The 21,018-nt window shown below is 38.9% G+C and overlaps 4 protein-coding genes across 4 annotated transcripts; 2 read left to right on the top strand and 2 right to left on the bottom strand.

The window, feature by feature from the left end:
- The first annotated feature begins 320 nt into the window (after positions 1-320).
- Positions 321-1,611, top strand: LOC101162406 (ASNSD1 upstream open reading frame protein). The gene is made up of 4 exons (XM_023950823.1): positions 321-480; positions 771-824; positions 921-996; positions 1,111-1,611. Exons 1-4 carry the CDS (start codon positions 400-402, stop codon positions 1,149-1,151), a joined length of 252 nt encoding a protein of 83 aa, XP_023806591.1. The 5' UTR covers positions 321-399; the 3' UTR covers positions 1,152-1,611.
- Positions 1,133-5,662, top strand: asnsd1 (asparagine synthetase domain containing 1). The gene is made up of 3 exons (XM_023950822.1): positions 1,133-2,559; positions 2,693-2,874; positions 5,338-5,662. Exons 1-3 carry the CDS (start codon positions 1,162-1,164, stop codon positions 5,582-5,584), a joined length of 1,827 nt encoding a protein of 608 aa, XP_023806590.1. The 5' UTR covers positions 1,133-1,161; the 3' UTR covers positions 5,585-5,662.
- LOC101162167 lies at positions 5,618-9,956 on the bottom strand. The gene is made up of 8 exons (XM_004081678.3): positions 9,419-9,956; positions 9,250-9,339; positions 9,069-9,148; positions 8,864-8,979; positions 8,649-8,746; positions 7,587-7,655; positions 7,460-7,518; positions 5,618-5,875 (listed from the first exon to the last, which is right to left on the bottom strand). Exons 1-8 carry the CDS (start codon positions 9,608-9,610, stop codon positions 5,755-5,757), a joined length of 825 nt encoding a protein of 274 aa, XP_004081726.1. The 5' UTR covers positions 9,611-9,956; the 3' UTR covers positions 5,618-5,754.
- A 2,100-nt stretch (positions 9,957-12,056) lies between these two features.
- Positions 12,057-20,866, bottom strand: sympk (symplekin). Its single transcript, XM_023951218.1, has 27 exons — positions 20,603-20,866; positions 20,295-20,395; positions 19,769-19,834; positions 19,604-19,657; positions 19,432-19,505; positions 19,209-19,335; positions 18,862-19,111; positions 18,582-18,752; positions 18,255-18,494; positions 17,432-17,583; positions 17,202-17,352; positions 16,856-17,078; positions 16,626-16,776; positions 16,273-16,508; positions 16,103-16,184; positions 15,893-16,006; positions 15,681-15,828; positions 15,434-15,594; positions 14,633-14,741; positions 14,396-14,496; positions 14,216-14,306; positions 13,851-13,952; positions 13,353-13,540; positions 13,043-13,219; positions 12,885-12,962; positions 12,555-12,719; positions 12,057-12,391 (listed from the first exon to the last, which is right to left on the bottom strand). The coding sequence occupies exons 2-27, from the start codon at positions 20,355-20,357 to the stop codon at positions 12,227-12,229; spliced, it is 3,639 nt and encodes a 1,212-aa protein (XP_023806986.1). The 5' UTR covers positions 20,358-20,395; positions 20,603-20,866; the 3' UTR covers positions 12,057-12,226.
- Positions 20,867-21,018: the final 152 nt, after the last annotated feature.

The raw sequence follows: 21,018 nt of genomic DNA on the forward strand, positions 1-21,018 counted from the left end.
AAATTAAAACCGGGTAGAAACAGAAAAGTCTAACTTCTTCTGTCTCGAACTTGCTTAGCTGATTAAATTTTAACCCAATTCCGTTTAAAAAACTTTTTTGTAGTAGCCCAATACTATTTTTTTAGTCTTAAGAAAGTAAATTACATCAAATCTGTTATTTAAAGACATTCTTATTCAATCTGTGTTTACCCCTTGGTTACCTATAATTTGGCAGGCCCCGGACCCTGAGATGTGTAGCGGGTGTTTTACAAATCTGGCCTCTAGGCGGCAGTGTGCTTCGAACTCCCCACCTATTTCTTCACCCGGAACGGTTATGACGCATATCCGGACATGTTTGTCGCAGAAGTAGACGCTGTTAAGAGAAAAATTAGATAAAAAGTTTTCCCTCGTGGCTCCTTTATGAAAATGTCTTCAAAAAAATACAATAACAGCGATAATTCCCAAGAGCAAACCACATATAAAGAGGAACTCAGTAAAAAGGTAACTTTATATCAAAGACGCGCTACTGTTAGCTGGCTAAACAACACGGATATGTTTATTCACCTTTTTCAGCATGTATAGTAGAACGGAAAAACGAATAGCAATACTTTTGTTAGTATTTACGCACCAATAGTATGTATTTACTGTTTTAATAAGTTTCGATTTTCTCATGTTTGCTGGAAAAATGAAGGACTGCTGATCTTTAAATTAAAACTTAACATGATGGGATACATCTCCTGATGGCTTCATCATCATAGGGTTGTTAACGTTAACTTGTTGCTAATTTCCAGATCAAAGAGCAAAAGGTCGTTGTGGATGAACTCTCTAACCTAAAGAAGAACAGGGTACGGTAATTACCTTTTTACATCCATCCATCCATAAATCCATCCATCCGTCGTAATAAATTCATTTTTTATTGATTTTTTTTTTCTTTTCTTCAGAAAGTTTACATCCAACAGAGAAACAGCAACATTTTCTTCCTGGCTGACAGAAGTCAAACATTGTCTACAAGCAGAAGTATGTGTTAGTATTCATTTATCCTCTTGCATTGAAATTTTTACAATGTTGTACCATACTACAATATAACTCACCTTTTTTTTTTTAAAACTTTTTTTATTTTTATTCTTGCAGAGGAACTGGATTACTTGAAAAAAGAACTGCAGGATATTTAGAGCTGCAACAATGTGTGGAATCTTTTTCCAGTTGACTTTGTCAGCTGCTCAATTTGAGAAGGACAAAAGAATTTATGAATTTCTGAAGAGAAGGGGCCCCAACTCTAGCAGGGAGCTATCGTTTCCTGCTGTAGATTTGAGCTATCACTGCTCATTTTCTGCCCATGTTCTCCATATGAGAGGCCTCCTTACTCTTCAGCCGTTTCAAGACGACGCTGGAAATGTCTTGATGTGGAATGGAGAGGTTTTTGGAGGGATTTCTGTGATGCCAGAAGAGAATGACACCACTGTCATCTGTCAGAAATTGTCATCTTGTAAAAACTCTTTGGAGGTTCTGGCACTTCTGTCTGCCATTCAAGGGCCTTGGGCATTTGTTTTCTATCAAAAGGCTGAAGATTATCTCTGGTTTGGGAGAGACCTTTTTGGAAGGCGCAGCTTGCTGTGGAAATATGACGCCGAGATCAGTGTCTTCACTTTGACCTCAGTGGCAGCTGGGATTTCTGCGCTGGGTCAGTCTGATTGGAAAGAAGTCCCAGCTGTTGGCGTGTTTAAGGTTGATGTAAAGGCAGCTGCACAGAGTGGTTCTGTGTCCTTTGAGCTTTTTCCCTGGGCAAGAAATGTCATAAACCCATCATTGAGTGAAATGATGGTTAACTCTGTCCCTAGTGGGTGCAATTTTGAGATAAATCGAGCAGGTTTATCAATCACTTCACCTGTTTGTCCTTTGAATATGTCCATTCCAGAAAAAAAGGTTGAAGTTAATCCCAGTTCACAGGTGTCTGGAGGAAATCTAGAGGAGTTTCTAATCAGCAAGGAGAAAACTGAAGTTGTGAACCGTCTAATTGGTGTCCTGAGTGAGGCGGTGAGGCGACGAGTTCATTCGTTGCCTTTTGTGGCAAAAGATAATTTACCTCTTAGCAGTGGCCAGGCTAGCATTGCTATACTCTTTTCAGGAGGCATTGATTCAATGATCCTCGCTGTCTTAGCAGACAAACATGTACCTGTTCATCAACCAATAGACCTTCTTAATGTGGCCTTTAAACTAAAAGAGCCAAAAAAGCAGCCTGAAAAGAAACTCAAAAAACAAAGAAATAAATCCAACAATTCAGAGACAGTTCAGGTCAGTTCTCTGTCGTCCAGTCCATTTGATGTCCCGGACAGGATAACGGGGAAAGCTGGCCTCAAGGAATTACAAGACCTGAATCCTGAGCGACAGTGGAATTTTGTTGAAATCAACATAACTCGAGAAGAGCTGCAACAAATGCGACAGGAGCGGATTTGCCACTTAGTTCATCCACTGGATACAGTACTAGATGATAGCATTGGCTGTGCTGTGTGGTTCGCAGCAAGAGGAAAAGGAGTCATTACAGAAGAGGAGGAGCAGAAACCCTTCACATCATCTGCTAAGGTGAAACACATCAGACTCTGAATCCTGCTCTTGACTAATCTGTCACTGTTGTGGTTTATGGTTACTGTGTGGAGTATGATGGATTGAAACGACTGTTGGAGAGAAATTTTGTGTTTCCTCTTTACACCTGCAGGTAATTCTGACAGGAATTGGTGCAGATGAGCAGCTCGCAGGCTACTCCAGACACAGAGTACGATTCTCAATGTCTGGGCATGAAGGGCTGATTCAGGAACTTGCCATGGAGCTGGCAAGAATATCATCCAGAAACTTGGGCAGAGATGACAGAGTGATAGGAGATCATGGGAAAGAAGCTAGGTAAGAGTTGAAACAAAGGTCACGCCGGCAGGAAAGACTTGGTTTTCACGTGTAATTACTATAACTCATAGTTCATTTGTTCACGCATTTGGGATTGTATTTTTTTTCTGTTTTTCTGGCAGAGTAAATTGTATCATATTTGTTAATTTTGCAGCCTCTGTGTTCAAATCAATAAATATGATAGCATTCTACTCATGTTAAAAATGTCACATATTAAACATCTTGTTTAAAAATCAAAGAAACTATTATTTGGGAAAGAATGCTTTTAAATCAAGCCTAGTTATATTTGCATATGAGAAACATGACATGATCATATAACAACTTGCTAGATTCCATAATGTCCAGTGCTTTTATTATAGGTCTGGATTTTAAATGATTGTTGAACATTACTGAATTAAGCTTTATGTAAAAGAATCCTAACTTCATTAAATCTGTGAATTTAGTTTCCTTTTAAGTATTTATTGTATTTTTTTAAGGCAAAAACGGCTTTGTTCATTTAAAAAAAAAAAAAAGATTGCTTTTTTAACAAAGTTTTAAACACACACAACACAAACGCCGCCAGTGTACAATTGAGAAACACAGCATAAATACCCACATACAGCAACAACACAGAAGGATTCGTCCCGAAAATGCAAAAGAAGGTAAACAATAGTCATCAGATGAGAGGCTGGGTTTTAGCCCCTGAAACTAGGGGAAGTAGAAGCCTTCCACTCCTTCAGAATAATCTTCTTAGCTATAATCATTCCAAACATGACTGCTTGTTGAGTTGAGTGGGACAGCTTCTGAGTTGGCAATATTTGGTTGTTCAGAGCAATCAGAACATTGGGAGTTATTTGTACATTGTAAACTGAACTAAACAACTTAAAAATATCCGACCAAAAATGTGTTAGCATAGGGCATGAGTAAAATGAATGAGATAAAGAACCTATACCAGTTTGACAGTGGTCACAGGTTGGTGAAACAGAAGAAAAAATTGTATGCAATCTTGTTTTGGAGTAATGCAAACGTGGATTACTTTAAACTGTGTGAGTTTAAGATGTGCACTTATAGAACAAGACTTGATCCCTTTCAAAGCGCTTATCCACAAACCAATAGGGATGTCTATTCCAATGTCATCTGCCCATGCAATCTTAATATGAGCAGTTGTTGGTGGTCGATAAAAGCATCTGACAAAATTTGAAATCAAATTTTTAGATGTCGACGCTTCAATCAAAACTTTGTCAAATATAGGTTGTGTTGGCAGTTGTTGAAACTGAGTTATAGCTTGTTTAACAAAGTGTCTGATTTGCAAATACCTGAAAAAATGACCCGGTGGGAGAGAGAACTTTTTTTGCAGTTGGTTAAAGGGTGCAAAATGATTGTCGATGTAGAGATCCTTAATGGATGAGAGGCCCTTTTTATCCCGGACTGTAAATGCAGGCTCTCACAGACCTGGTTGAAAAGCTGGATTCAGGCAAATGGGAGCGTGGATAGATAAGACCGGCAGACTGAGTACCTTCCTAATTTGCTTGATAATTCTATACGAATTGTACAAAAGAAAATCTATCCCAAATCCGTCAGGTCCGCAAGCCTTGTCGTTTAGAAATGAATGGATGTCAGACTTAACTTCTTCCAGCGTGAAATCAGCTTCCAAGTGTTGTCTTGCTGTATCACTTAAAGTGGGCGTGTCAAGGTTGTTAAGAAAACTGATTTTTTTCCTCCTTAGAGGACCCAGCTTTTGAGGTGTACACGTTTTTGTAGAAATCATGAAATGTTTTGTTTATTCTAAGTAGATCTGTAACTATTTCACCATTAAAGGATGTTTAGTTTAAGAATTGCCCTTTCAGCCCGGACACCTTTGAGTTGTCTGGCAAGAACACAATCAGCTTTATCACCGAGCTCAAACTGTTTTTGTTTACGTTTTTGTATATAATCACAAACCTGTTCACTGAGAATATGGCCATATTCCAGTTTAGCTTTCAAAATGTCGTTTAAGACTGCTTTGTTCATTTTTATTGTAATTAGGATTTTAACAAAACTTCCACCATTATTCAGTTTATATCACTGGTTATCTGAACATTGTTTTTTATTACCAAATAAAATTGTTTTTGAATCTATATTTTAACACGACTCAAAAACTTGTGAATCAAAATTGAACTGATTGCATATTTACCAGTGATACACAACCATGTTCACAAAATAAATGAGGGTCTGAAAGACCAACTAGTTTGATTAGATATAAGTAAAGAAAGCAGATGTATCCGTTTGGATACATCTATCTTGGGTATTTTTCTGTGTTCGTAATTGGAACTTTTAAGTTTCCCACTTAATTTAAAAGTCTGTCATGCTGATTTACATTTTTTATATAAATACAACTGTATATGACCTGCATCAGCAGTTAAATAGAATCTATGTGAACACTGTTGTCTCCAGTTATCATAGCATAATTGTCACTCTGTGTGATAACATTTGCTGTATCTACAGGTTTCCATACTTGGATGAAGAAGTGGTGAACTACTTGAACTCCTTGCCTGTGTGGGAGAAGGCTGATCTGTCTCTCCCTCGGGGGGTCGGGGAGAAGCTCCTCCTGAGACTGTCTGCTAAACAGCTGGGCCTCGGCCAATCAGCCGTCCTCCCCAAGAGAGCCATGCAGTTTGGCTCTCGCATCGCAAAGATGGAAGACGGCCACGAAAAGGCTTCTGACAAATGCACACGACTGCTTTACGACTAGATTGTGAACATTTTATTTTTTATTTGAAAATATATTTGCTGGAAAATATTACATCCAACATTAAAAGTATTATTTACATTCATGATTCTTTTTTTGTGAGTCAATTTTTATTTGGGCACAGAATTATTATTATTTTGTAAATGGTCCAAAACTTTCTGTTCTTGTTTTCTTTAAACCATATACGAATTTACATCCTGGAGATTGTTTTTAAAGTAAAGGTCACACTCAATATAGGAAGGCAAATTTCCAACGTCGAAACGTCCAGATATTTCATGAACATAAACTGGACTTCTGAAAAAAGAAAAAATGTTTTTAAACTTAATGAGCAGCAAAAACAGTTATGACAGTTATAGCTTCATGTTCAACTGCTGGTTTGAATTTATGCCTGTGCGGTTTACATATTAAAGTGCTTTCAAACAAAGTAGACCAGTCTTATTGAAAAAAAAAATCAATTTACCATCTTTGAGAGAATAACTGGATGAGATCAAATTAAAAGAAATTTGAGGTTCTGATATACTGTATATTCATTAAACCAGACCGCTTTATTTAGACATGTGGTCTTGTGCATTATGTGCTTCATCTTTCTAAATAATTTGAAGTCCACTCCGATCATCTTTGACCTACTGTAAAAGCCTTCCCAGTGGTCTTTCAATTATAATTATTCAATTTTTAGCCCAAAAAAACCTGTGGCCTTTTCTAGTACAGTTTCTGCAGAGTGGCAGTAGTTCACTAGTAATTCGCCTTTGAGTTGTGGACGGGAGCATTGCTGCGGATTAACTCCGCCCCACTTCCTCTCCCCGTTGCAGAGAGCTCTCTTTATGCGCTCTCCCGCTAGCTTACAGCCCCTTCAACCTAACATTACTGGTGAAACAGAAATGGCGAGCGATATTGGAGCTAACCAGCTGTACAGTTTGGAGCCACATGCCAGCTTAGACGAGGAAAACAAAGACGAACATGGATCTATATGTCTGCAAGTGGATGAATCCAAAGTAGGCAGAAGGAGGAGCTTGTGGCCCATCCGGTGTATTTTCTATGTCCCAAATATGCTCTTTTTTAAACTGCATTTTTTGGTCTGCACTAGATTTACAACAATTTGAATCAAGAAATATTCAGAAACACAATTTTCAGCTTAATATATTTCCTCCATCGTGAGAAAAATGTCACAAGAACGTGTTAAATACACTAAAAACACAATTTTCATCAGTGGGTTTGTCACCCTTGTGCTATCTTAGATGACCCCACCCTTACATTGACTTTTTCCCCTACCATGACAAAGGTGGATAAAGGTTGAAAGATTTCATGTAATCCATGGACACCAGTGAAGATCACAAATCATTGAAAAAAATTGTTCAGCACACTGTCTAGTGGGTCTAGATGACCCAACTCCCAACGTTAAAGTGTCTAGGATAGCACAAGGGTTAAGTGAGACTTTTACAATATTTAATTCTGTATTAGTATTACAGTGTTGATACTAATTATGTACTAGTTTTATTGCAAGTTTTTTGACTTCCATAAAACTAGATTTAAACAGCCAAAAGGCTAAAAACTAATTTCCACCTTAAAGCTGCTGTGTTCAACTCCACACCCAGGTGCTGCATCCTTCCTTTAAAAATATATCTCACTTCTTTTGTTGGAGCGCACCTGATACAGGTAATCAGCAGTATGCAGGGCAAGAACTACAGGAGAACAGGACATTGACCCTTGTGGGCTGGAGTTGGACACACCTACCTCAATGTTTAGCAGAAAACCTTTAGGTTTTAAAATGGTTTAAAACAAGGGCTCACAGCTTTGTGTTAAAGGAATGTTGCAGAATAACTGAACAAAATCTTTGAATTAAATGAAAAAATCAATTCTAAAAGAAGCATCGGAATTTACCTTGAAATAAGCCAAGATATAAAATTTCCTGGAGCATCTTTCTCTTCAATAGGAGCTTCCTGTGGATACAAGAAGAACTTAAATGTTTGCATTAAAAATTATTGTTCAAAATTAATATCAAATTTACCATCTTTTCCCTCAGGAATGTGTCCAGCAGATGAAGGCTGTTCTTTGAAAGCACATAGAAGCAAGGGCACTGAAAGCCAACAGAAGATCATTAAAGTTTCACTGACAGTGGAGAAAAAAAGTGCAATGTAGATGAGATCATCTCCTGATTCTATACAAGAACTATTTATATTTTTATTTATAAAATAGAATTTGAGGAGAGATTTTATGCAGATATAACAATCCTAAAGCAGGAATCGAGTTCCCAACAGAAGATGGTCATTCTGCTGTCAGGATTTGTTGTGTATATGAGTCATTTTGGATTTCAAGACAAGTAAGCCTTTACTATTTTCTGCTACATATTCAGCAGTAGTAGGTAATAAAGTGTCAAAGGCTTGATTAGCTAAGCTTACAGATCAATTGTGCAATTTTTATTATACTATATATTTGTTAATAACAAAACTTGATGCAACCCTAATACTAACTTTAGCCGAAAACAGAGTTTGTAATCTATAGTAATATTGTATTTTAGGGGGTACTTCAGACTTATTTGGTATTTTCAAAACTATTTTCAAGCATTCTTTTTTCTTAGTTTGTGTACATTTGATCTTAAGACAAGTACATTTTAGGCAAAAATGACATAATTTAGCATTTTGTCATTCACCTATTGGCATAGCCTGTCAGGGGTCTCCACATTGGCTTTCACTGAGTCGCACAGGAGGTTTGGCAGAGAGTTTTATGCCAGATGCCCTTCCTATCAACCCTGTATTTTATCTGGGCTAGGAACCGGCACAGCGGGACCAAGACTTGGGCCCCCATGCCTACACATTTAGACAGCAGCATGGAGGGTCTTGCCCAAGGATTAGATGAAGCTCATCGTTTCCCTGGTTTCCCATGCGCCAGTTCAACGGAGCTATCCAGCCGCTATGTTTAGTATTTTGTATGTGGATCATTTGAAATATGGTGGGTGGGAAGTAAACTGTCTTCCAATTCCAAAAAATGACCCTTAAAAATATTTAAAAATGACCAGTTTAGAATAAAAACAAACATGACAAAAACACTTATGAAAAACATTTTAACTTACTGCCCTCCTGGACGTTGTGTCTGAAGGAAGAGGTTTCTCCCTCATACAGCAGACCTGAAGATCTCTGTCTACTTCCAGAATTCCATACTTTCTTGTTTCTGCAGGGGAGCGTGTGCACATTTATTCATAAGTTATAAACAGAGTTCTGTGATGGGACATATGTCCTAGTCTTTTTTTAATTTTTAATTATTTTTCTGACTTCTGAAGCGGCTCACCCTCATCCCTGCACAGGTATGACAGCACCACACAGCTGTCTTCACACTTTGCTTGGACATCTGCAAACCTCTTCTTCACCTCTTTGAGGCTGAAGTCCTCTTTGAAGAGGGTGTCCCTGTTCAGACAAAGTTTCTAGTGTCAGAACAAGGCTAAATGTCTTTGTTTTCACATGGGTTTTAATAAAACAAAACAAGAAAATCCTACCCTCCAACAACAACAATGTGGTCCTCAATTTTAAAGTGATGTACAGCCAGCTGTAAACAGGCCACAGCACCGAGACGCCCCTGGCGGATTTGCAGGTTAAAAAAAAATTATGAACAATTTAATACTTAAAAGAAGTAGGAGAAAAACTTAATCAAATTTTTTATTTGGAAAAAGTTGATACTTCATTGCTTATGGTCTGATCGCTGAGAATCCGGACGTTTGTGAACCTTTGAGCCCACTCCTGAAATGCAGCCTCGTAGAGAGCGTTCGTCTGTAGAGGAAGACGTTAGTCCGTAAACTGAACACGAATTAAGTTACTGAACGGCATCGATCAGCAAAGCTGCACTCACCACCACGTAAATGCAGTCAACAAATCCACAGGAGGTCAGAGCCTGGACCCAGTGAGAGATCAGCGCACAGCTCCCCACCGGCAGGAGCGGCTTAGCGACCCCTGCCAGGTGAGCGAACTTCCCGCTGCTGTCAGAGGCAACATCCCTCTGGAGCCTTGTACCGTAGCCGGCGGCGAGAATCACAGCTTTCATTGAGACTCGAAGTCTAAAAAACGATTAGTGATGATAGCATGCGGCGCTGTTTAACTGGAACGTGAAGTAACCAGTTAAGAGATGCAGAGTTCAAGTTTGATTCATAGTCTCGCGATATTTGAAGCAAGGGGCGTGGTCAAATGCTACACATCTGATAGTAAACCAGAGCAGCTCCGTTACGTTTACATTAACGATTAAAAAACGTAAAAACTATACAAGAAACTACGACGGAGTTTTAGGGCCACGGTGAGGAAAAAAAATTCTGGCCAACATGACGAGATTAAAGTCGTCATGTCGACCTTAATCTTGTCATGACGAGAGAAAACTCGACACAAAGTTTCGAGAAAAAACTCGTCGTGTCGAGATAAAGTCGAAATAAAGTTTCGAGATTAAAGTCGCAATGTTGCGCGAGAGCAGTGAAGCTGAGTCTTTCAGGAGTATTCAGTGTTATGGCTAATGTTAGTGAGCTAAGGGCTTTGTATTTAAGAGTTTACGACAGAGTTTTATGGCCACAAAAAAAGTAATTTTATTAGGAGATAAAAACTCGTAAATTTACGGGAAAAAAGTCATAGATTAACAAGGAGAAAACCCCGAAGTTGTCTGTTTATCGGAGCCTATCTTGAAGATGAAAGATGTGGAGCCTTTTGTGAAGCTTTATTTTCGGATTATAGGTTTAAAACAAAGAGATTCTGAACCTTTTGGCGACTCAAAATCAGATTATTGTTAGTGGAGCCGTCTTTCCGGGTATTTGTAAAATAAGGAGCTCAGAGACACGTTTCGGTGTAGAGGACCGCTGCAGCCTTTATTCTCCTTTTCATTCACATAACCTGAAGTTCATCTGTCACATTGCGTCACGAATCCGTCATCCGATCACCAATGCGGAAGTAAACAGTGTTACATACGCCCCCTCCTGCAGATGAAGCGACCCGTTTGATCATTAAAAAACAAAGATGAATGAAAATAGTCTGTTATATTAGCATTACAACGTTGAAAAAGGCAAAAAGTGGTTCTCCTCCTCAGACGGAAGCATCACACAAACATAGAGATCTGGTCTTTGGAGGAGGAAGAAAGGATTCAAGCAAACAGCTGCAGGGACACCCGATGCCGGCTTCATCATATGGCTGCAGAGTATGGAGGCAGAGATCCTGCAAACCAACCATCAATAAATAAAACTTTAATAACTTGTAAATCAAACAAATGAGCTTCCAGACATTTGGAACGTTATCAATAAACATTCAGCTCACCTGTTCAACAAAGTTTAGTCGGTCTGATCTGCTGCTGCACGGCGTTCACCTGCTTCTCTGCATTCTCACTTCCACAATAATCTCGTAAATTTACGAGTTTTTTTCTCTCTCGCGCGCAACATTGCGACTTTAATCTCGAAACTTTATTTCGACTATTATCTCGACAAGACGAGTTTTTTCTCGAAACTTTGTGTCGAGTTTTCTCTCGTCATGACAAGATTAAGGTCGACATGACGACTTTAATCTCGCCACGTTGGCCAGAATTTTTTTTCCTCACCGTGGCCCTAAAACTCCGTCGTAAGAAACTAATGTTTTAGCCGTGAAAGAAGTGCATTTGACAAAACTGAGCTCGTAGGTTTCATAGAATAATTTATTACAGAGTTTGTTCACACTTGCTTGAATGTGTAGTCTTAGAATTTAGTATCAACATTTTAATTTGAAAGATTTTTGAAAACTGAAAGACTGATGAAGTGGAGTAAGCTCACCTTAACTTCTAATAATTTGTTTCTCACACCAAAAGTAGTTTACTCAAGGGTTAAACATTTCTTTCTGTTCTGTTTGGTATTTTGACAATCTTTCCACAGTAAGAGCTTTAGAAACCAAAGTAACATTTTAGAGCAGGGGTATCAAACTCATCTTTACTGTGGGCCACATCAGCATAGCTGCTGTCCTCAAAGGGCCAGATATAACTTGTACATGTAAATAAATGTAATGAAAAATAAACAGTACTACTCCTTAATGTCAAATAACTCTATTATAACTTTTTAAAGTGACAATTGCAGTTGCATAGAAACACGTTTGCTTATTACTCTAGCATAAATCCTTTTTACATTGATTCTGTCAGGCTAGTTTATATGGACAGTGTTTAAATCCTAATATATAGTTGCCCAATCCGATATTTCAAGTCCCATTCCCCCTAGATTCATATAAAACTTGGTGTGTACTTATTCATTGTATTTATTCAATGAATGAATGAAATGTTTATGAATAAATACAAACCAAGTTTTATTTTTTTAAGAAATTAAAAACGTTTATCCTCTCGCGGGCCACATAAAATGACATGGCGGGCCACATTTCGCCCATGGGCCTTGAGTTTGACACGTGTGTTTTAGAAGAAGAGCAAGTTAGCCTCCAGCTTTGGAGTTTTGATTCATTTCTAAAGCACAGCAGCATTGTGTCATAATTAAATACAGTAATCAATGATGTTTTTAAGACGATTTATTTGACACTGAAAGAAACAAGATAATGGAATGCTTTCACACTCAACTTACTTTGAATTAACTTTTTCCAACAAAACAAAAAAAAATGCTTTGAAATCCTGGAATACAGTAATATTTGCAGGATAGAGAAATGATTTGTTCTGAGTGCATTATTAATCAATATCCTCAGTGCCAGTTCCAGTTTCAACATCACTGATGTCAACCTCAGCTTCTTTGACTGGATCCTGGTCTGAGGTTTCAGGATGGGACTCTTCCATTGACTCTTCGGGCGTCTCTGGTTGAGGGGGCGGTGTGTCGATGTCTCTTGCCAAATCCTCCTGGGAAAATAATCAGGAACATTTAAACATTTACTCAAATGAAAACTATACTGTAAGTGGCATCAAGGCGTTTGTGGGTAGCCAATTAGACGTCAAAAGCGTAAAACAACAACAGAATGGGAGATTACTGAGGTCCTTCTTTACTTGACATGTCTCGTGTTACCTGTGAAAGGCTTTCGCCTGTTTCTTCTTGAATCACTGGTTCTGATTCCTCTTGTTCCATTGGTTCTTCATCATATTTAATGAAGACTGGCTCTTGCTGAACAGGCAATTCTACTTCTTTCTCCACAGCAAAATTAGTTTCTTCTATAACTGGATTATGTTCCATCTGTAGGATAAGAGAAAAATATAGCAACCAAACACAGGCATAATAAGTAAATGAATCAGATTTTCTCATAAAAACCTCTCTATGCATGCGGCAAAGCCAGACAAATCTTTTTAAAAACATAAACTCAAAACAGATGGTACATTATTAAGATACAAGTGTGTTTACCTCTTTCTCCACAGGACTTGGCTCTGGTTTTTTATGGGCCTCCAGGACAGCCATGATGGAGGAAGGTATGTGAGCTTGCTGTTTCAGAGAAAGGCACTGTGTTAAAACAAAATCAATGTTCACACAGACAAAATGAAAGGACTAAGCCGGGTTCTAACCTGATGAGGTGTGAAGGAGTGGACATGCTGCAGAAGAGGCGCTCTCATTTCCGGACAGCGTTCAAACACGCTAGCCAGCTGTGCAGGTGGGAGCTGGAGCAGTACACTGTACGACTGAGGCTTGGTTCTTTGGCAGCACTTAACAAAACCTTCCCAGACTTTGGGATATTTCCACACCTACAGGACAAAACATCCAAACCTTTCAGATGGTAATGAAAACAGTGCCTACTTCCCTGAATATTTTTTACTGGCACAGCAAGTACAAAAAAAGATTGATTGGATTGGACGCTTTTTCTTTCGTAGAGCTAACCTGCTTAACAATAAGGCGCGACAGGATGTTCATGACAAATCCACCCAGTCGGGGATACATGGTGAGAGACTGGATGACAGTGCGCATGAGCAGCATAGGGAGAGGGTTCTGCTCCATCAGCTGCTGCATCACCACCGCTAGGACCTCTGAGGTGTAAACATTCCTCTCCGCAAAGCACAGGTTGGTAGCTGGAGCAGAAATACATAGGAAAAACCAAACAGGCAAGGTTCATAAATCCAAAAGTGTTTGGTTTCTTTGTACACAATTGGCACAAATGAGTGGAAAAAGAAGAAGAATTTTGTCAGGCACAAGAACATGACTGAAAGTATGTATAAAAACAGTCAAGGATGTGATTTACAAGGTCCCCAAAATTCCTAGAGAACCTCTGGTAAAGACTTGAAGATCAAAGGAAAAATGGCTTTCACAAAGGGAATGTCTGATAGCATCTTAAAAACCAAACTGTCATCATTTTTGTTTCAGGTGTCTCTGATCACTGACCTTTAATGATAGATTTCATATCGCATTTGACTGAGTCGATATTGTGTAAGGCAATGAGCAGGTCCCCAGGAGTGAGAGGGGAAACAGATGAACTTCCCTCACCTGCAACAACAGGACCAAGGGTCAACACCAGTCACCTTTACCACTATAAATAAAGCTCAGCAGTAAACAATGGATCTGGTTTCAAATATAAGTAAATATATTTTCATAAATAAAAGTAAGAAATTAGCATTAAAGATTTAATTAACATGTTTAATCAAATATATGCTTAATTTGCTATTGGGCTGGACTTGTGTAGTAGAAATGTCTAAAATTAAGCATGGATTCAAAGAATTATGCAAACATTAGATAAAAATAGCTCTTACTGTGCTGAGTTCCTAAGAGTCTGTTGAAGACCTCCTTCACAACAATCGGGTTCAGTTTGATGAGTTTAGGGAGAGCCTGGATGACTTCATTCTATAGATAACCAAAAACAAACAGGAATAGTAAAGACAATCCCGAAAAATCCTAGCGGTTGATTCACTGACTGTTAACTAGACTGGCACCTTTTCAAGACCATTTATGACGGGGATTAGGAAGCGAACATCTGGCACTCTTTTGTGGTAAAGGTCTCGCACCCTCTCCACCAGCTCTGGTGATGGTGGCACTACAATAAAGACAGTTTCCACATATTTCATTGTACGCTCTCATGGAGGACAATGCACCAAATCATGCAAAAATACATTTTCCTTTCAGAAAAATCTCCACTCTGTGACCTAAATCCAGTACAAATTAAACATTACCTTTATCAGTCAATATGTGCAGGCAGCGAGTGACCAGAGTCTCTGCTCCTTTAGGACAATTTTCAACCAGCAGTAGCAGCTCTGGAGAGTTCATCCCCATTCCACGAATCTAAAGCAAAGAGATAAATCAAAAAGCACAAACTACTCAAATGATTTAGTTCAAATCATTTCCTTTTTGATTTTCTTGAGGTCTTGTGAAAGCCCTTCATCAGACTTTAAAAAGGTACAGAGATCTAATATCTCGTTCTGCTCTCAAACTGTTTGTTTTTGTTCATAAGGAAGAGGTGTGAGGTGAGAAGTTTCAAGAATGTAGAGAAAAACTGAAAATAGGGAGAAAAAAAGGAAATTTTTGTTGAAACATGAAATCAAACAAAAAAATTTAGACTAATTTAAGATGTACACAAAAACATTTCAATTGGTGTTTAAAGGCACTTCCTTAAAAGGAAAAGTAGTAGAATAATTTCTTTTTCTGATGGAATGTACAAACTAACTCATGTACTGAAGTTTATAATGGTAAACCCATAAATAGGTCAAAATACAATTAAAATAAACCTGCATTACAGTGGCATTACTGCTGACCAATTAAAACATTCTCATCATTTCATCAATGGAAGCATGAACTCTGATTTTATTTTATGTTTTGTTTTAATTTGCGTGATTTAGGCAAAACCATAAAGTTAAAAAGTTTGACTGTTAAATTGTTTTTTTTATTATTATTCTGAGGGGTTGGTTTATGTTTCACGCTGCTTATGACTCAAACAACCCAAACTTTCCTAAACAAATGAGTGAGGAAAGCCTTACAGGCTGCTCTATTGCTCGGAGGACGCTGCGTTTGATGTCAGCAATGGCTTCAGTGTAGACGGAAGCCAGCTCGTGGACCAGCCGGTGGTTCAAAGGAAGCAGGGACAGGTAAAGGAAAAGACACTGTCTCACTGTCTCTTCAGTCCAGGGGGCAGCCACCTCTGTGTCAACAAATGCAAAGAGCATTGAGGCAAAAATGTGAAGATCGCATCATCACAATCATAAGTCAGATATGTTATGAACAAACCTGTATCCTTGTCGGCTCCAAAGAGCAAAGATGGCGGGTTGGGGTGAACCAGAAGCTGCAGGTAGTTTAGAGCAAACTTCTCGATGTAATCCCTCAGTTGGTCTTTCTCATACATGCGCTTCAGAAAAGCCAAGGCAGTGGTGCGCACCTGAAATGGAAGAGCAGATATTTAGCACAAGAACAGATCAGACACGTGCCCATCCCAGCATCACCTTCTCTTTCTCGTTGGAGCTGAGATCCAGAAGCACGTGCAGATACTGAAACTGCCTGGAGGGCCGCTTGACTATGAGCTCCTTCAGAGTTGTCATTCCTAAATATACGCGAGACTGAAACGAAAGGAAATGGCTCACAGAATGCTGAAGGAAAGGTTGAGAAGTAGCCACCGGAGTACAGCTGGGCTTTTTTGTGTTTTGTTTTTTTACCTCGTCCTCACAGTAACGCCGGATTACTTCTAATGCAGATTCGGTTATAATGGGAGCCTCCAGTACCAGCTTGGTGAAAAGCCTAGAAATAAGGAACACACAAATCTTCCTATACATACACAGCAACCAAAGCAATGTAGCAAATCTTGATACCAAGCATGTGTTCTTACCCATCCCTCTGCTCAGGCTTCTCCTGCAGGCCTGACAGCAGAGTGAAAAGACACTGATCATAGCTGTCCAGCAGGCCTGAAGGGAGCTGGCTGAGGTAAGTGTTATACTCTTGGTAGAGCAGAGAAAAGGCCAGATCACTCCTTGACCGGATGTCCTCTAAAATAAATTGAAGTACGTCCTCTTTCATCATTCCTTCAAACTGTGTCACAAGTCTGGAGAGGAGCTTTACTCTGATCTGCAACACAGATTTTACATTCTTATACCCCAAAGGAAGGAAATAGACTGACCCTATCCAGTTTTAACCCCCCTGCACTCGTTAAAGTCAAGATGTATCCTGATTTGGGTTACTCACATGGGACATTCCACTTTGTGCAATCGCTTTCTCTGAATGTAAAATGCGCTTCACAGCGCTTGAAGTCAACTTCTCATTCTGGGTGTCTGATAGAGGCTGAACAACATCTGACAAGCGGAACACTTTTTTCCTACCGCTTGCCCCCATCAACCTGTAAAGAACCAGAATCATGCGGGGTGACAAGCGAGATCTCACCCTCTTTGCTGTCTGAATGAAGTGCTAGAACTCACTTGGTTGGTGCAGATGGAAGGATGGGCTCTGGAAGCCTCTTTGGTGCGGCTGGAGGTTCCGTAGCAGAGGGCTTCTCGGAGTAACCTCCGACCACAGAGATGGCTTGGCCCAAGATCACAGCAGGAACTTTGCGTTTGATGAGAATGTCTTTAGCAGTAGAGTCTTCCTCGCTCTGTTCCTCTTTGCAAGCCTCATCCCCCTTTGCTTTGCTTTGTTCAAGACCTAAGGTTCAAAGTTCAGAAAATGCTCATATAAGACAAACCAGCATCTTTGAGGATTCTTATTTCGTTTTATGTTTTTTTCTTTTACTATGAAGTGTTTCTGGTGCACGTTTGTGATGCTCACCTGGACCAATTCCAGCTGCAGTCATCTGTGTAGCCATCATCCTGGCCAGATGTTTAATCTGCGCATCAGTACCTGCAGATTCAACAGGTGTGTATGTGGCCTGGAAAGATGCTGGCATCACATCAGGCAGATACACCATGCTGATGAGCACCTAAACCGAGGTAATGAAGAGTTTTAGGACACAAACCCTCAGAAAAAAAGACAGCCTGAGAATGATCTCAGACACTTACGAGGTTGGCGACATTTTCAGGAGTTAGCAGCGGGTGAAGGAACTCGGCCGTAAGGTCAAGGGCAGACTGCACGGCTGGAACGGCCGCTGGCTTGGGGGCTGCGAGGGGGGCTGGCTCCTCCTTGTCTTCATCATCTTCCATAAGAGCTGGTTCTAAACAGTAGAACACGCACCATAAATCAATAAAGAAACCATGTGTCTTTGCAAAAGCAATTTTAAAAAACCATAATAAATAAAGAAACCATGTGTCTTTGCAAAAGCAATTTTTATAGGCCTCCGATGCCCAAATATGGTTAGACATGAGTTATGCTAATTTCATTCAGAATATTCCCAAAAACAACATTATTGGAATAAAAAAAGAAGAAGAAAAGAAAACCTGTAATGAAACGGGATCGGAGTACCCAAAATATGTTTTAAATTCAAAAAATGTCTGTAATTGTTGTCACAAATTAAAACAAATCCATAGTGAATTTATAATCCACACTGATAGCACAAAATGAAACATTAAAATATAAACCGTGGGGGAATTAAGAAAAGAGCAAGAATAACCTAAAATTTTGAATCTAAAATTCTATTTCTATTAGTCAATCTAAAACTACAGAGTCACCACACAGTAATCTAAAGAATCTCTGGGTGTGATGCTGCTGCAATAGAGACTAACCTGTGCAGAAAGAAAAACTAAGTAAAGCAAAGTTACAGCCTCTGCAAGTGATGGCAAGAAAACAAACACTCGTAATCTTTCAACAAGTCCTTTAAAGACTGTTTTTTTTTTATAAAAATGTTATTTTCTAAGGCAGTCTGCATTTTTGTGGTGAACTACTCACCAATCTTGACCTTCTTTCCCTCTGTGTATTGCTCATAGCGAGGCCTCTTGCGAGGCTCTCGTGGTACAGGAGTGTTTCGAGTTATCTCAGTCTGAGGCATTCCCAGATCCAGCAGCAAAGTGCTGATCTGACCCTGGAACTCCACACTGCACGGATGTTTGAGAACTGCCACCAAGTGCAGCTTTAAGTTTTTTCGAACACTGCTAACCTGAGATTTGGCCAGAGTGGGGGGAAGGTTAGCTAGAAAAAAAGATAAATATTAATGATTGCACCTTAATAATAATGTTAAGGGGATAATATATATTTTTTTGACTAAGAAGCACTCACCGTGGAGGGTCTCATATGCTTGCACCACCTCTGACATGAACATTGGTCTTTGACGGGCAATCGTTGCCAAAGAACCCAATGCAGTGGTGAGGTTAATGCTGGATATAGCTGGGTGGACCATGAATTTTAAGAGCTTTTCCAGTGCACTCTTTCCTTCTTCACACAAAGTACCTGTTGATTCAACAGAATGTAATAAATCTATCCTGCAGTAAGAAAGATTTTAACATGCCTGTTTAAAAAAAAAAAAAAGAAAAAAAAAAGAGAGTTCTAAAATCTTTACCGTAGTGAATGTACGAATGGTCTTTGGGAACTTTGTCAAGGCTAATGTCAGCATCCTGGCGTTTGGGTACATCAGAGTCAGGTGTCCGCGGCGAGAGAGTGATGATTAAAGATTCTGTGAATTTGATGCTGTGTGTGCGAACACCATCATTGTCGGAGTCCAGCAAGGCCAACACTTCCCCTTTCATTTGAGTGATCAAGTCCCAGCATGCCTCCTGCATTTCTGACAGTGTTTTTGAGCTGACCAACCACTGGCAGAAAAGAAACAACAGAAGATGTGGGAACATAAAAACACCGTATTCCTATTATTTTAGCAGGAAATTATGCGAGTGACTTTAAGGTGCATACCTGTAATGTTACTTTATAGAGCTGAGTGAGTGTCAGAATGGCTTTCTTCACCACATTTACACTTTCATCCTTCAGCAGCATGTTTAGATTGGCGATAAGTCTAACAAGGAGCTCATTGTCCCTTTTACTAGTTGGGAAATAGATATAAAAAAAAAAGAGTTTCAATAAATATACATACATTTAAAAGTGTATAAGATGTAAAATGTTGACACAAACAACTAACCATGCTTCCTCTATAAATCCAATGACAAACTTTTTCACTTCTATTGATTTGTCGGTCTGAAACGCTATTATTTCCTGTAAAATAGAATTGGCAAGATACAAGAACATGACTGGGCCGATTTTAACTTACACGCTTACCATTCCTTTGCCATGAAAGGCAGGTGCTTACTTACATCCAAAAAGTTGTCAAGAAGGGACGGATCCTTGTTGATGATGAGCTCTTGAACCTAAAGGAAATTCAAACGCGTGACTTCAAATTCTTACAACCACCTCATCAGCACCTCAGTCGGTGCTGCTGTGTAGCAGTCATCTAAACTGCACAGATTTACACTACCAACCTGTTTGAGAGCAGTCAGCTTTTCATCAGTGGGTATGAGAGAAGCTTGATTCAGAAGCTCCACCACCTGAGAAAAGAAAGAACCAGAGTAAGTCTCTACAACGCTACAATAAGAGGCTAACCAGCCAAAAAATATTAGCATAATTTCTACTATATAGCATGTTTGAGCCAAATGAGGTGTTCTTAGCTATTAACCCCAGACAACTGCAAATGTAGACTACAGCCCCATTTAGATTAAACTGCAGCAATTGTAAATATTTCTTATATATTGCAATTTATCAGAACAAAATCGATGGCAGATTAAAAAATAAAGAATGTTTAGATAGCAAGATCAAGATTTAACTTGCATCACACAAAAAGCATTTAATGATTTGTTGTGTTTCTAGATGTATATTTTAAGACTTAAAATGCTTTATATGAACAATTTCAGATTAAAATATTTCTGTTTTAAAGTCTGCTACCTCCAGATTGTGTTGTTGTCCCTGAGATTGTAAACAAATCTTTCATCTTGTGCTAATTGTACAGACCTTTTCACTGGTGGTCATATCGACCCCTTTCGGAGTGTCCTCCGCCTTAGAAGAAATGTCCATGTTGCTGATGTTCCAGTCAGTAATAATCTTGCATGATCCTGAAAGGAAAACAGAAATAATAATAATAATTTAGAGCATACATAACAATACGAGAATTACGCATAACATCTATATTTTAATTCAAATTACTGAACGTTTTAAGTCAGACTACAAACATTCGTATGTATTACAGAAACACATATTCAATTGATAATACTTAAATAAACAAATTTCAATACGCAAGTCAGTATTTTTTTCTAACTTACCTACACGATTACCAGAATGATGAGAATGAATCCAGTTAGTTAGCTCGTAACATTAGGTTAGCCAAAACGATAAAATAATAATCTACTTTACTAAGCCAACTGCGTTATAGATACACTAACTCTTGTATTAAACGGGTAATTACAAATATGATCTATTAGACAACAAGATTTGCCTTGTTTTAGTACTTATTAAATATATGAATTAACTTTGCTAGCAAGCAAACAAAGCTACCGCCATATTTCATCGAAGAAGCTATGGTACGGTTCTTCTTCGGCTGTTTTCGGATACTCAAATAAAAGCAGCGCCTCCTGCTGGATTTGTGTGCCTCTAAGCTATTTTTGTTTATTTATTTTTTAACTATTAATAAGAACACTAGTATTGTTTACATCACATGGGAAACAAAATATGTGCCATA

The sequence above is a fragment of the Oryzias latipes genome, chromosome 21 (genome assembly GCF_002234675.1).
Source record: "Oryzias latipes chromosome 21, ASM223467v1".
Lineage (NCBI taxonomy): Eukaryota > Metazoa > Chordata > Actinopteri > Beloniformes > Adrianichthyidae > Oryzias > Oryzias latipes.

Excerpts from the sequence above, each read along its gene's own strand:
- LOC101162406 (XM_023950823.1), top strand. The coding sequence starts at position 400 with ATGAAAATGTCTTCAAAAAAATACAATAACAGCGATAATTCCCAAGAG. Across the intron at positions 825-920 it reads CTAACCTAAAGAAGAACAGG|AAAGTTTACATCCAACAGAG; the intron begins GTACGGTAATTA and ends TCTTTTCTTCAG. Across the intron at positions 997-1,110 it reads AACATTGTCTACAAGCAGAA|AGGAACTGGATTACTTGAAA; the intron begins GTATGTGTTAGT and ends TTATTCTTGCAG.
- asnsd1 (XM_023950822.1), top strand. The coding sequence starts at position 1,162 with ATGTGTGGAATCTTTTTCCAGTTGACTTTGTCAGCTGCTCAATTTGAG. Across the intron at positions 2,560-2,692 it reads CCTTCACATCATCTGCTAAG|GTAATTCTGACAGGAATTGG; the intron begins GTGAAACACATC and ends TTACACCTGCAG. Across the intron at positions 2,875-5,337 it reads GATCATGGGAAAGAAGCTAG|GTTTCCATACTTGGATGAAG; the intron begins GTAAGAGTTGAA and ends CTGTATCTACAG.
- LOC101162167 (XM_004081678.3), bottom strand. The coding sequence starts at position 9,610 with ATGAAAGCTGTGATTCTCGCCGCCGGCTACGGTACAAGGCTCCAGAGG. Across the intron at positions 9,340-9,418 it reads TTGACTGCATTTACGTGGTG|ACGAACGCTCTCTACGAGGC; the intron begins GTGAGTGCAGCT and ends CTTCCTCTACAG. Across the intron at positions 8,747-8,863 it reads ATACCTGTGCAGGGATGAGG|AAACAAGAAAGTATGGAATT; the intron begins GTGAGCCGCTTC and ends GCTCCCCTGCAG.
- sympk (XM_023951218.1), bottom strand. The coding sequence starts at position 20,357 with ATGGACATTTCTTCTAAGGCGGAGGACACTCCGAAAGGGGTCGATATG. Across the intron at positions 18,753-18,861 it reads CCATTCGTACATTCACTACG|GTACTTTGTGTGAAGAAGGA; the intron begins GTAAAGATTTTA and ends TTGAATCAACAG. Across the intron at positions 13,953-14,215 it reads ACTCTTAGGAACTCAGCACA|GTGAGGGAAGTTCATCTGTT; the intron begins GTAAGAGCTATT and ends CTGTTGTTGCAG.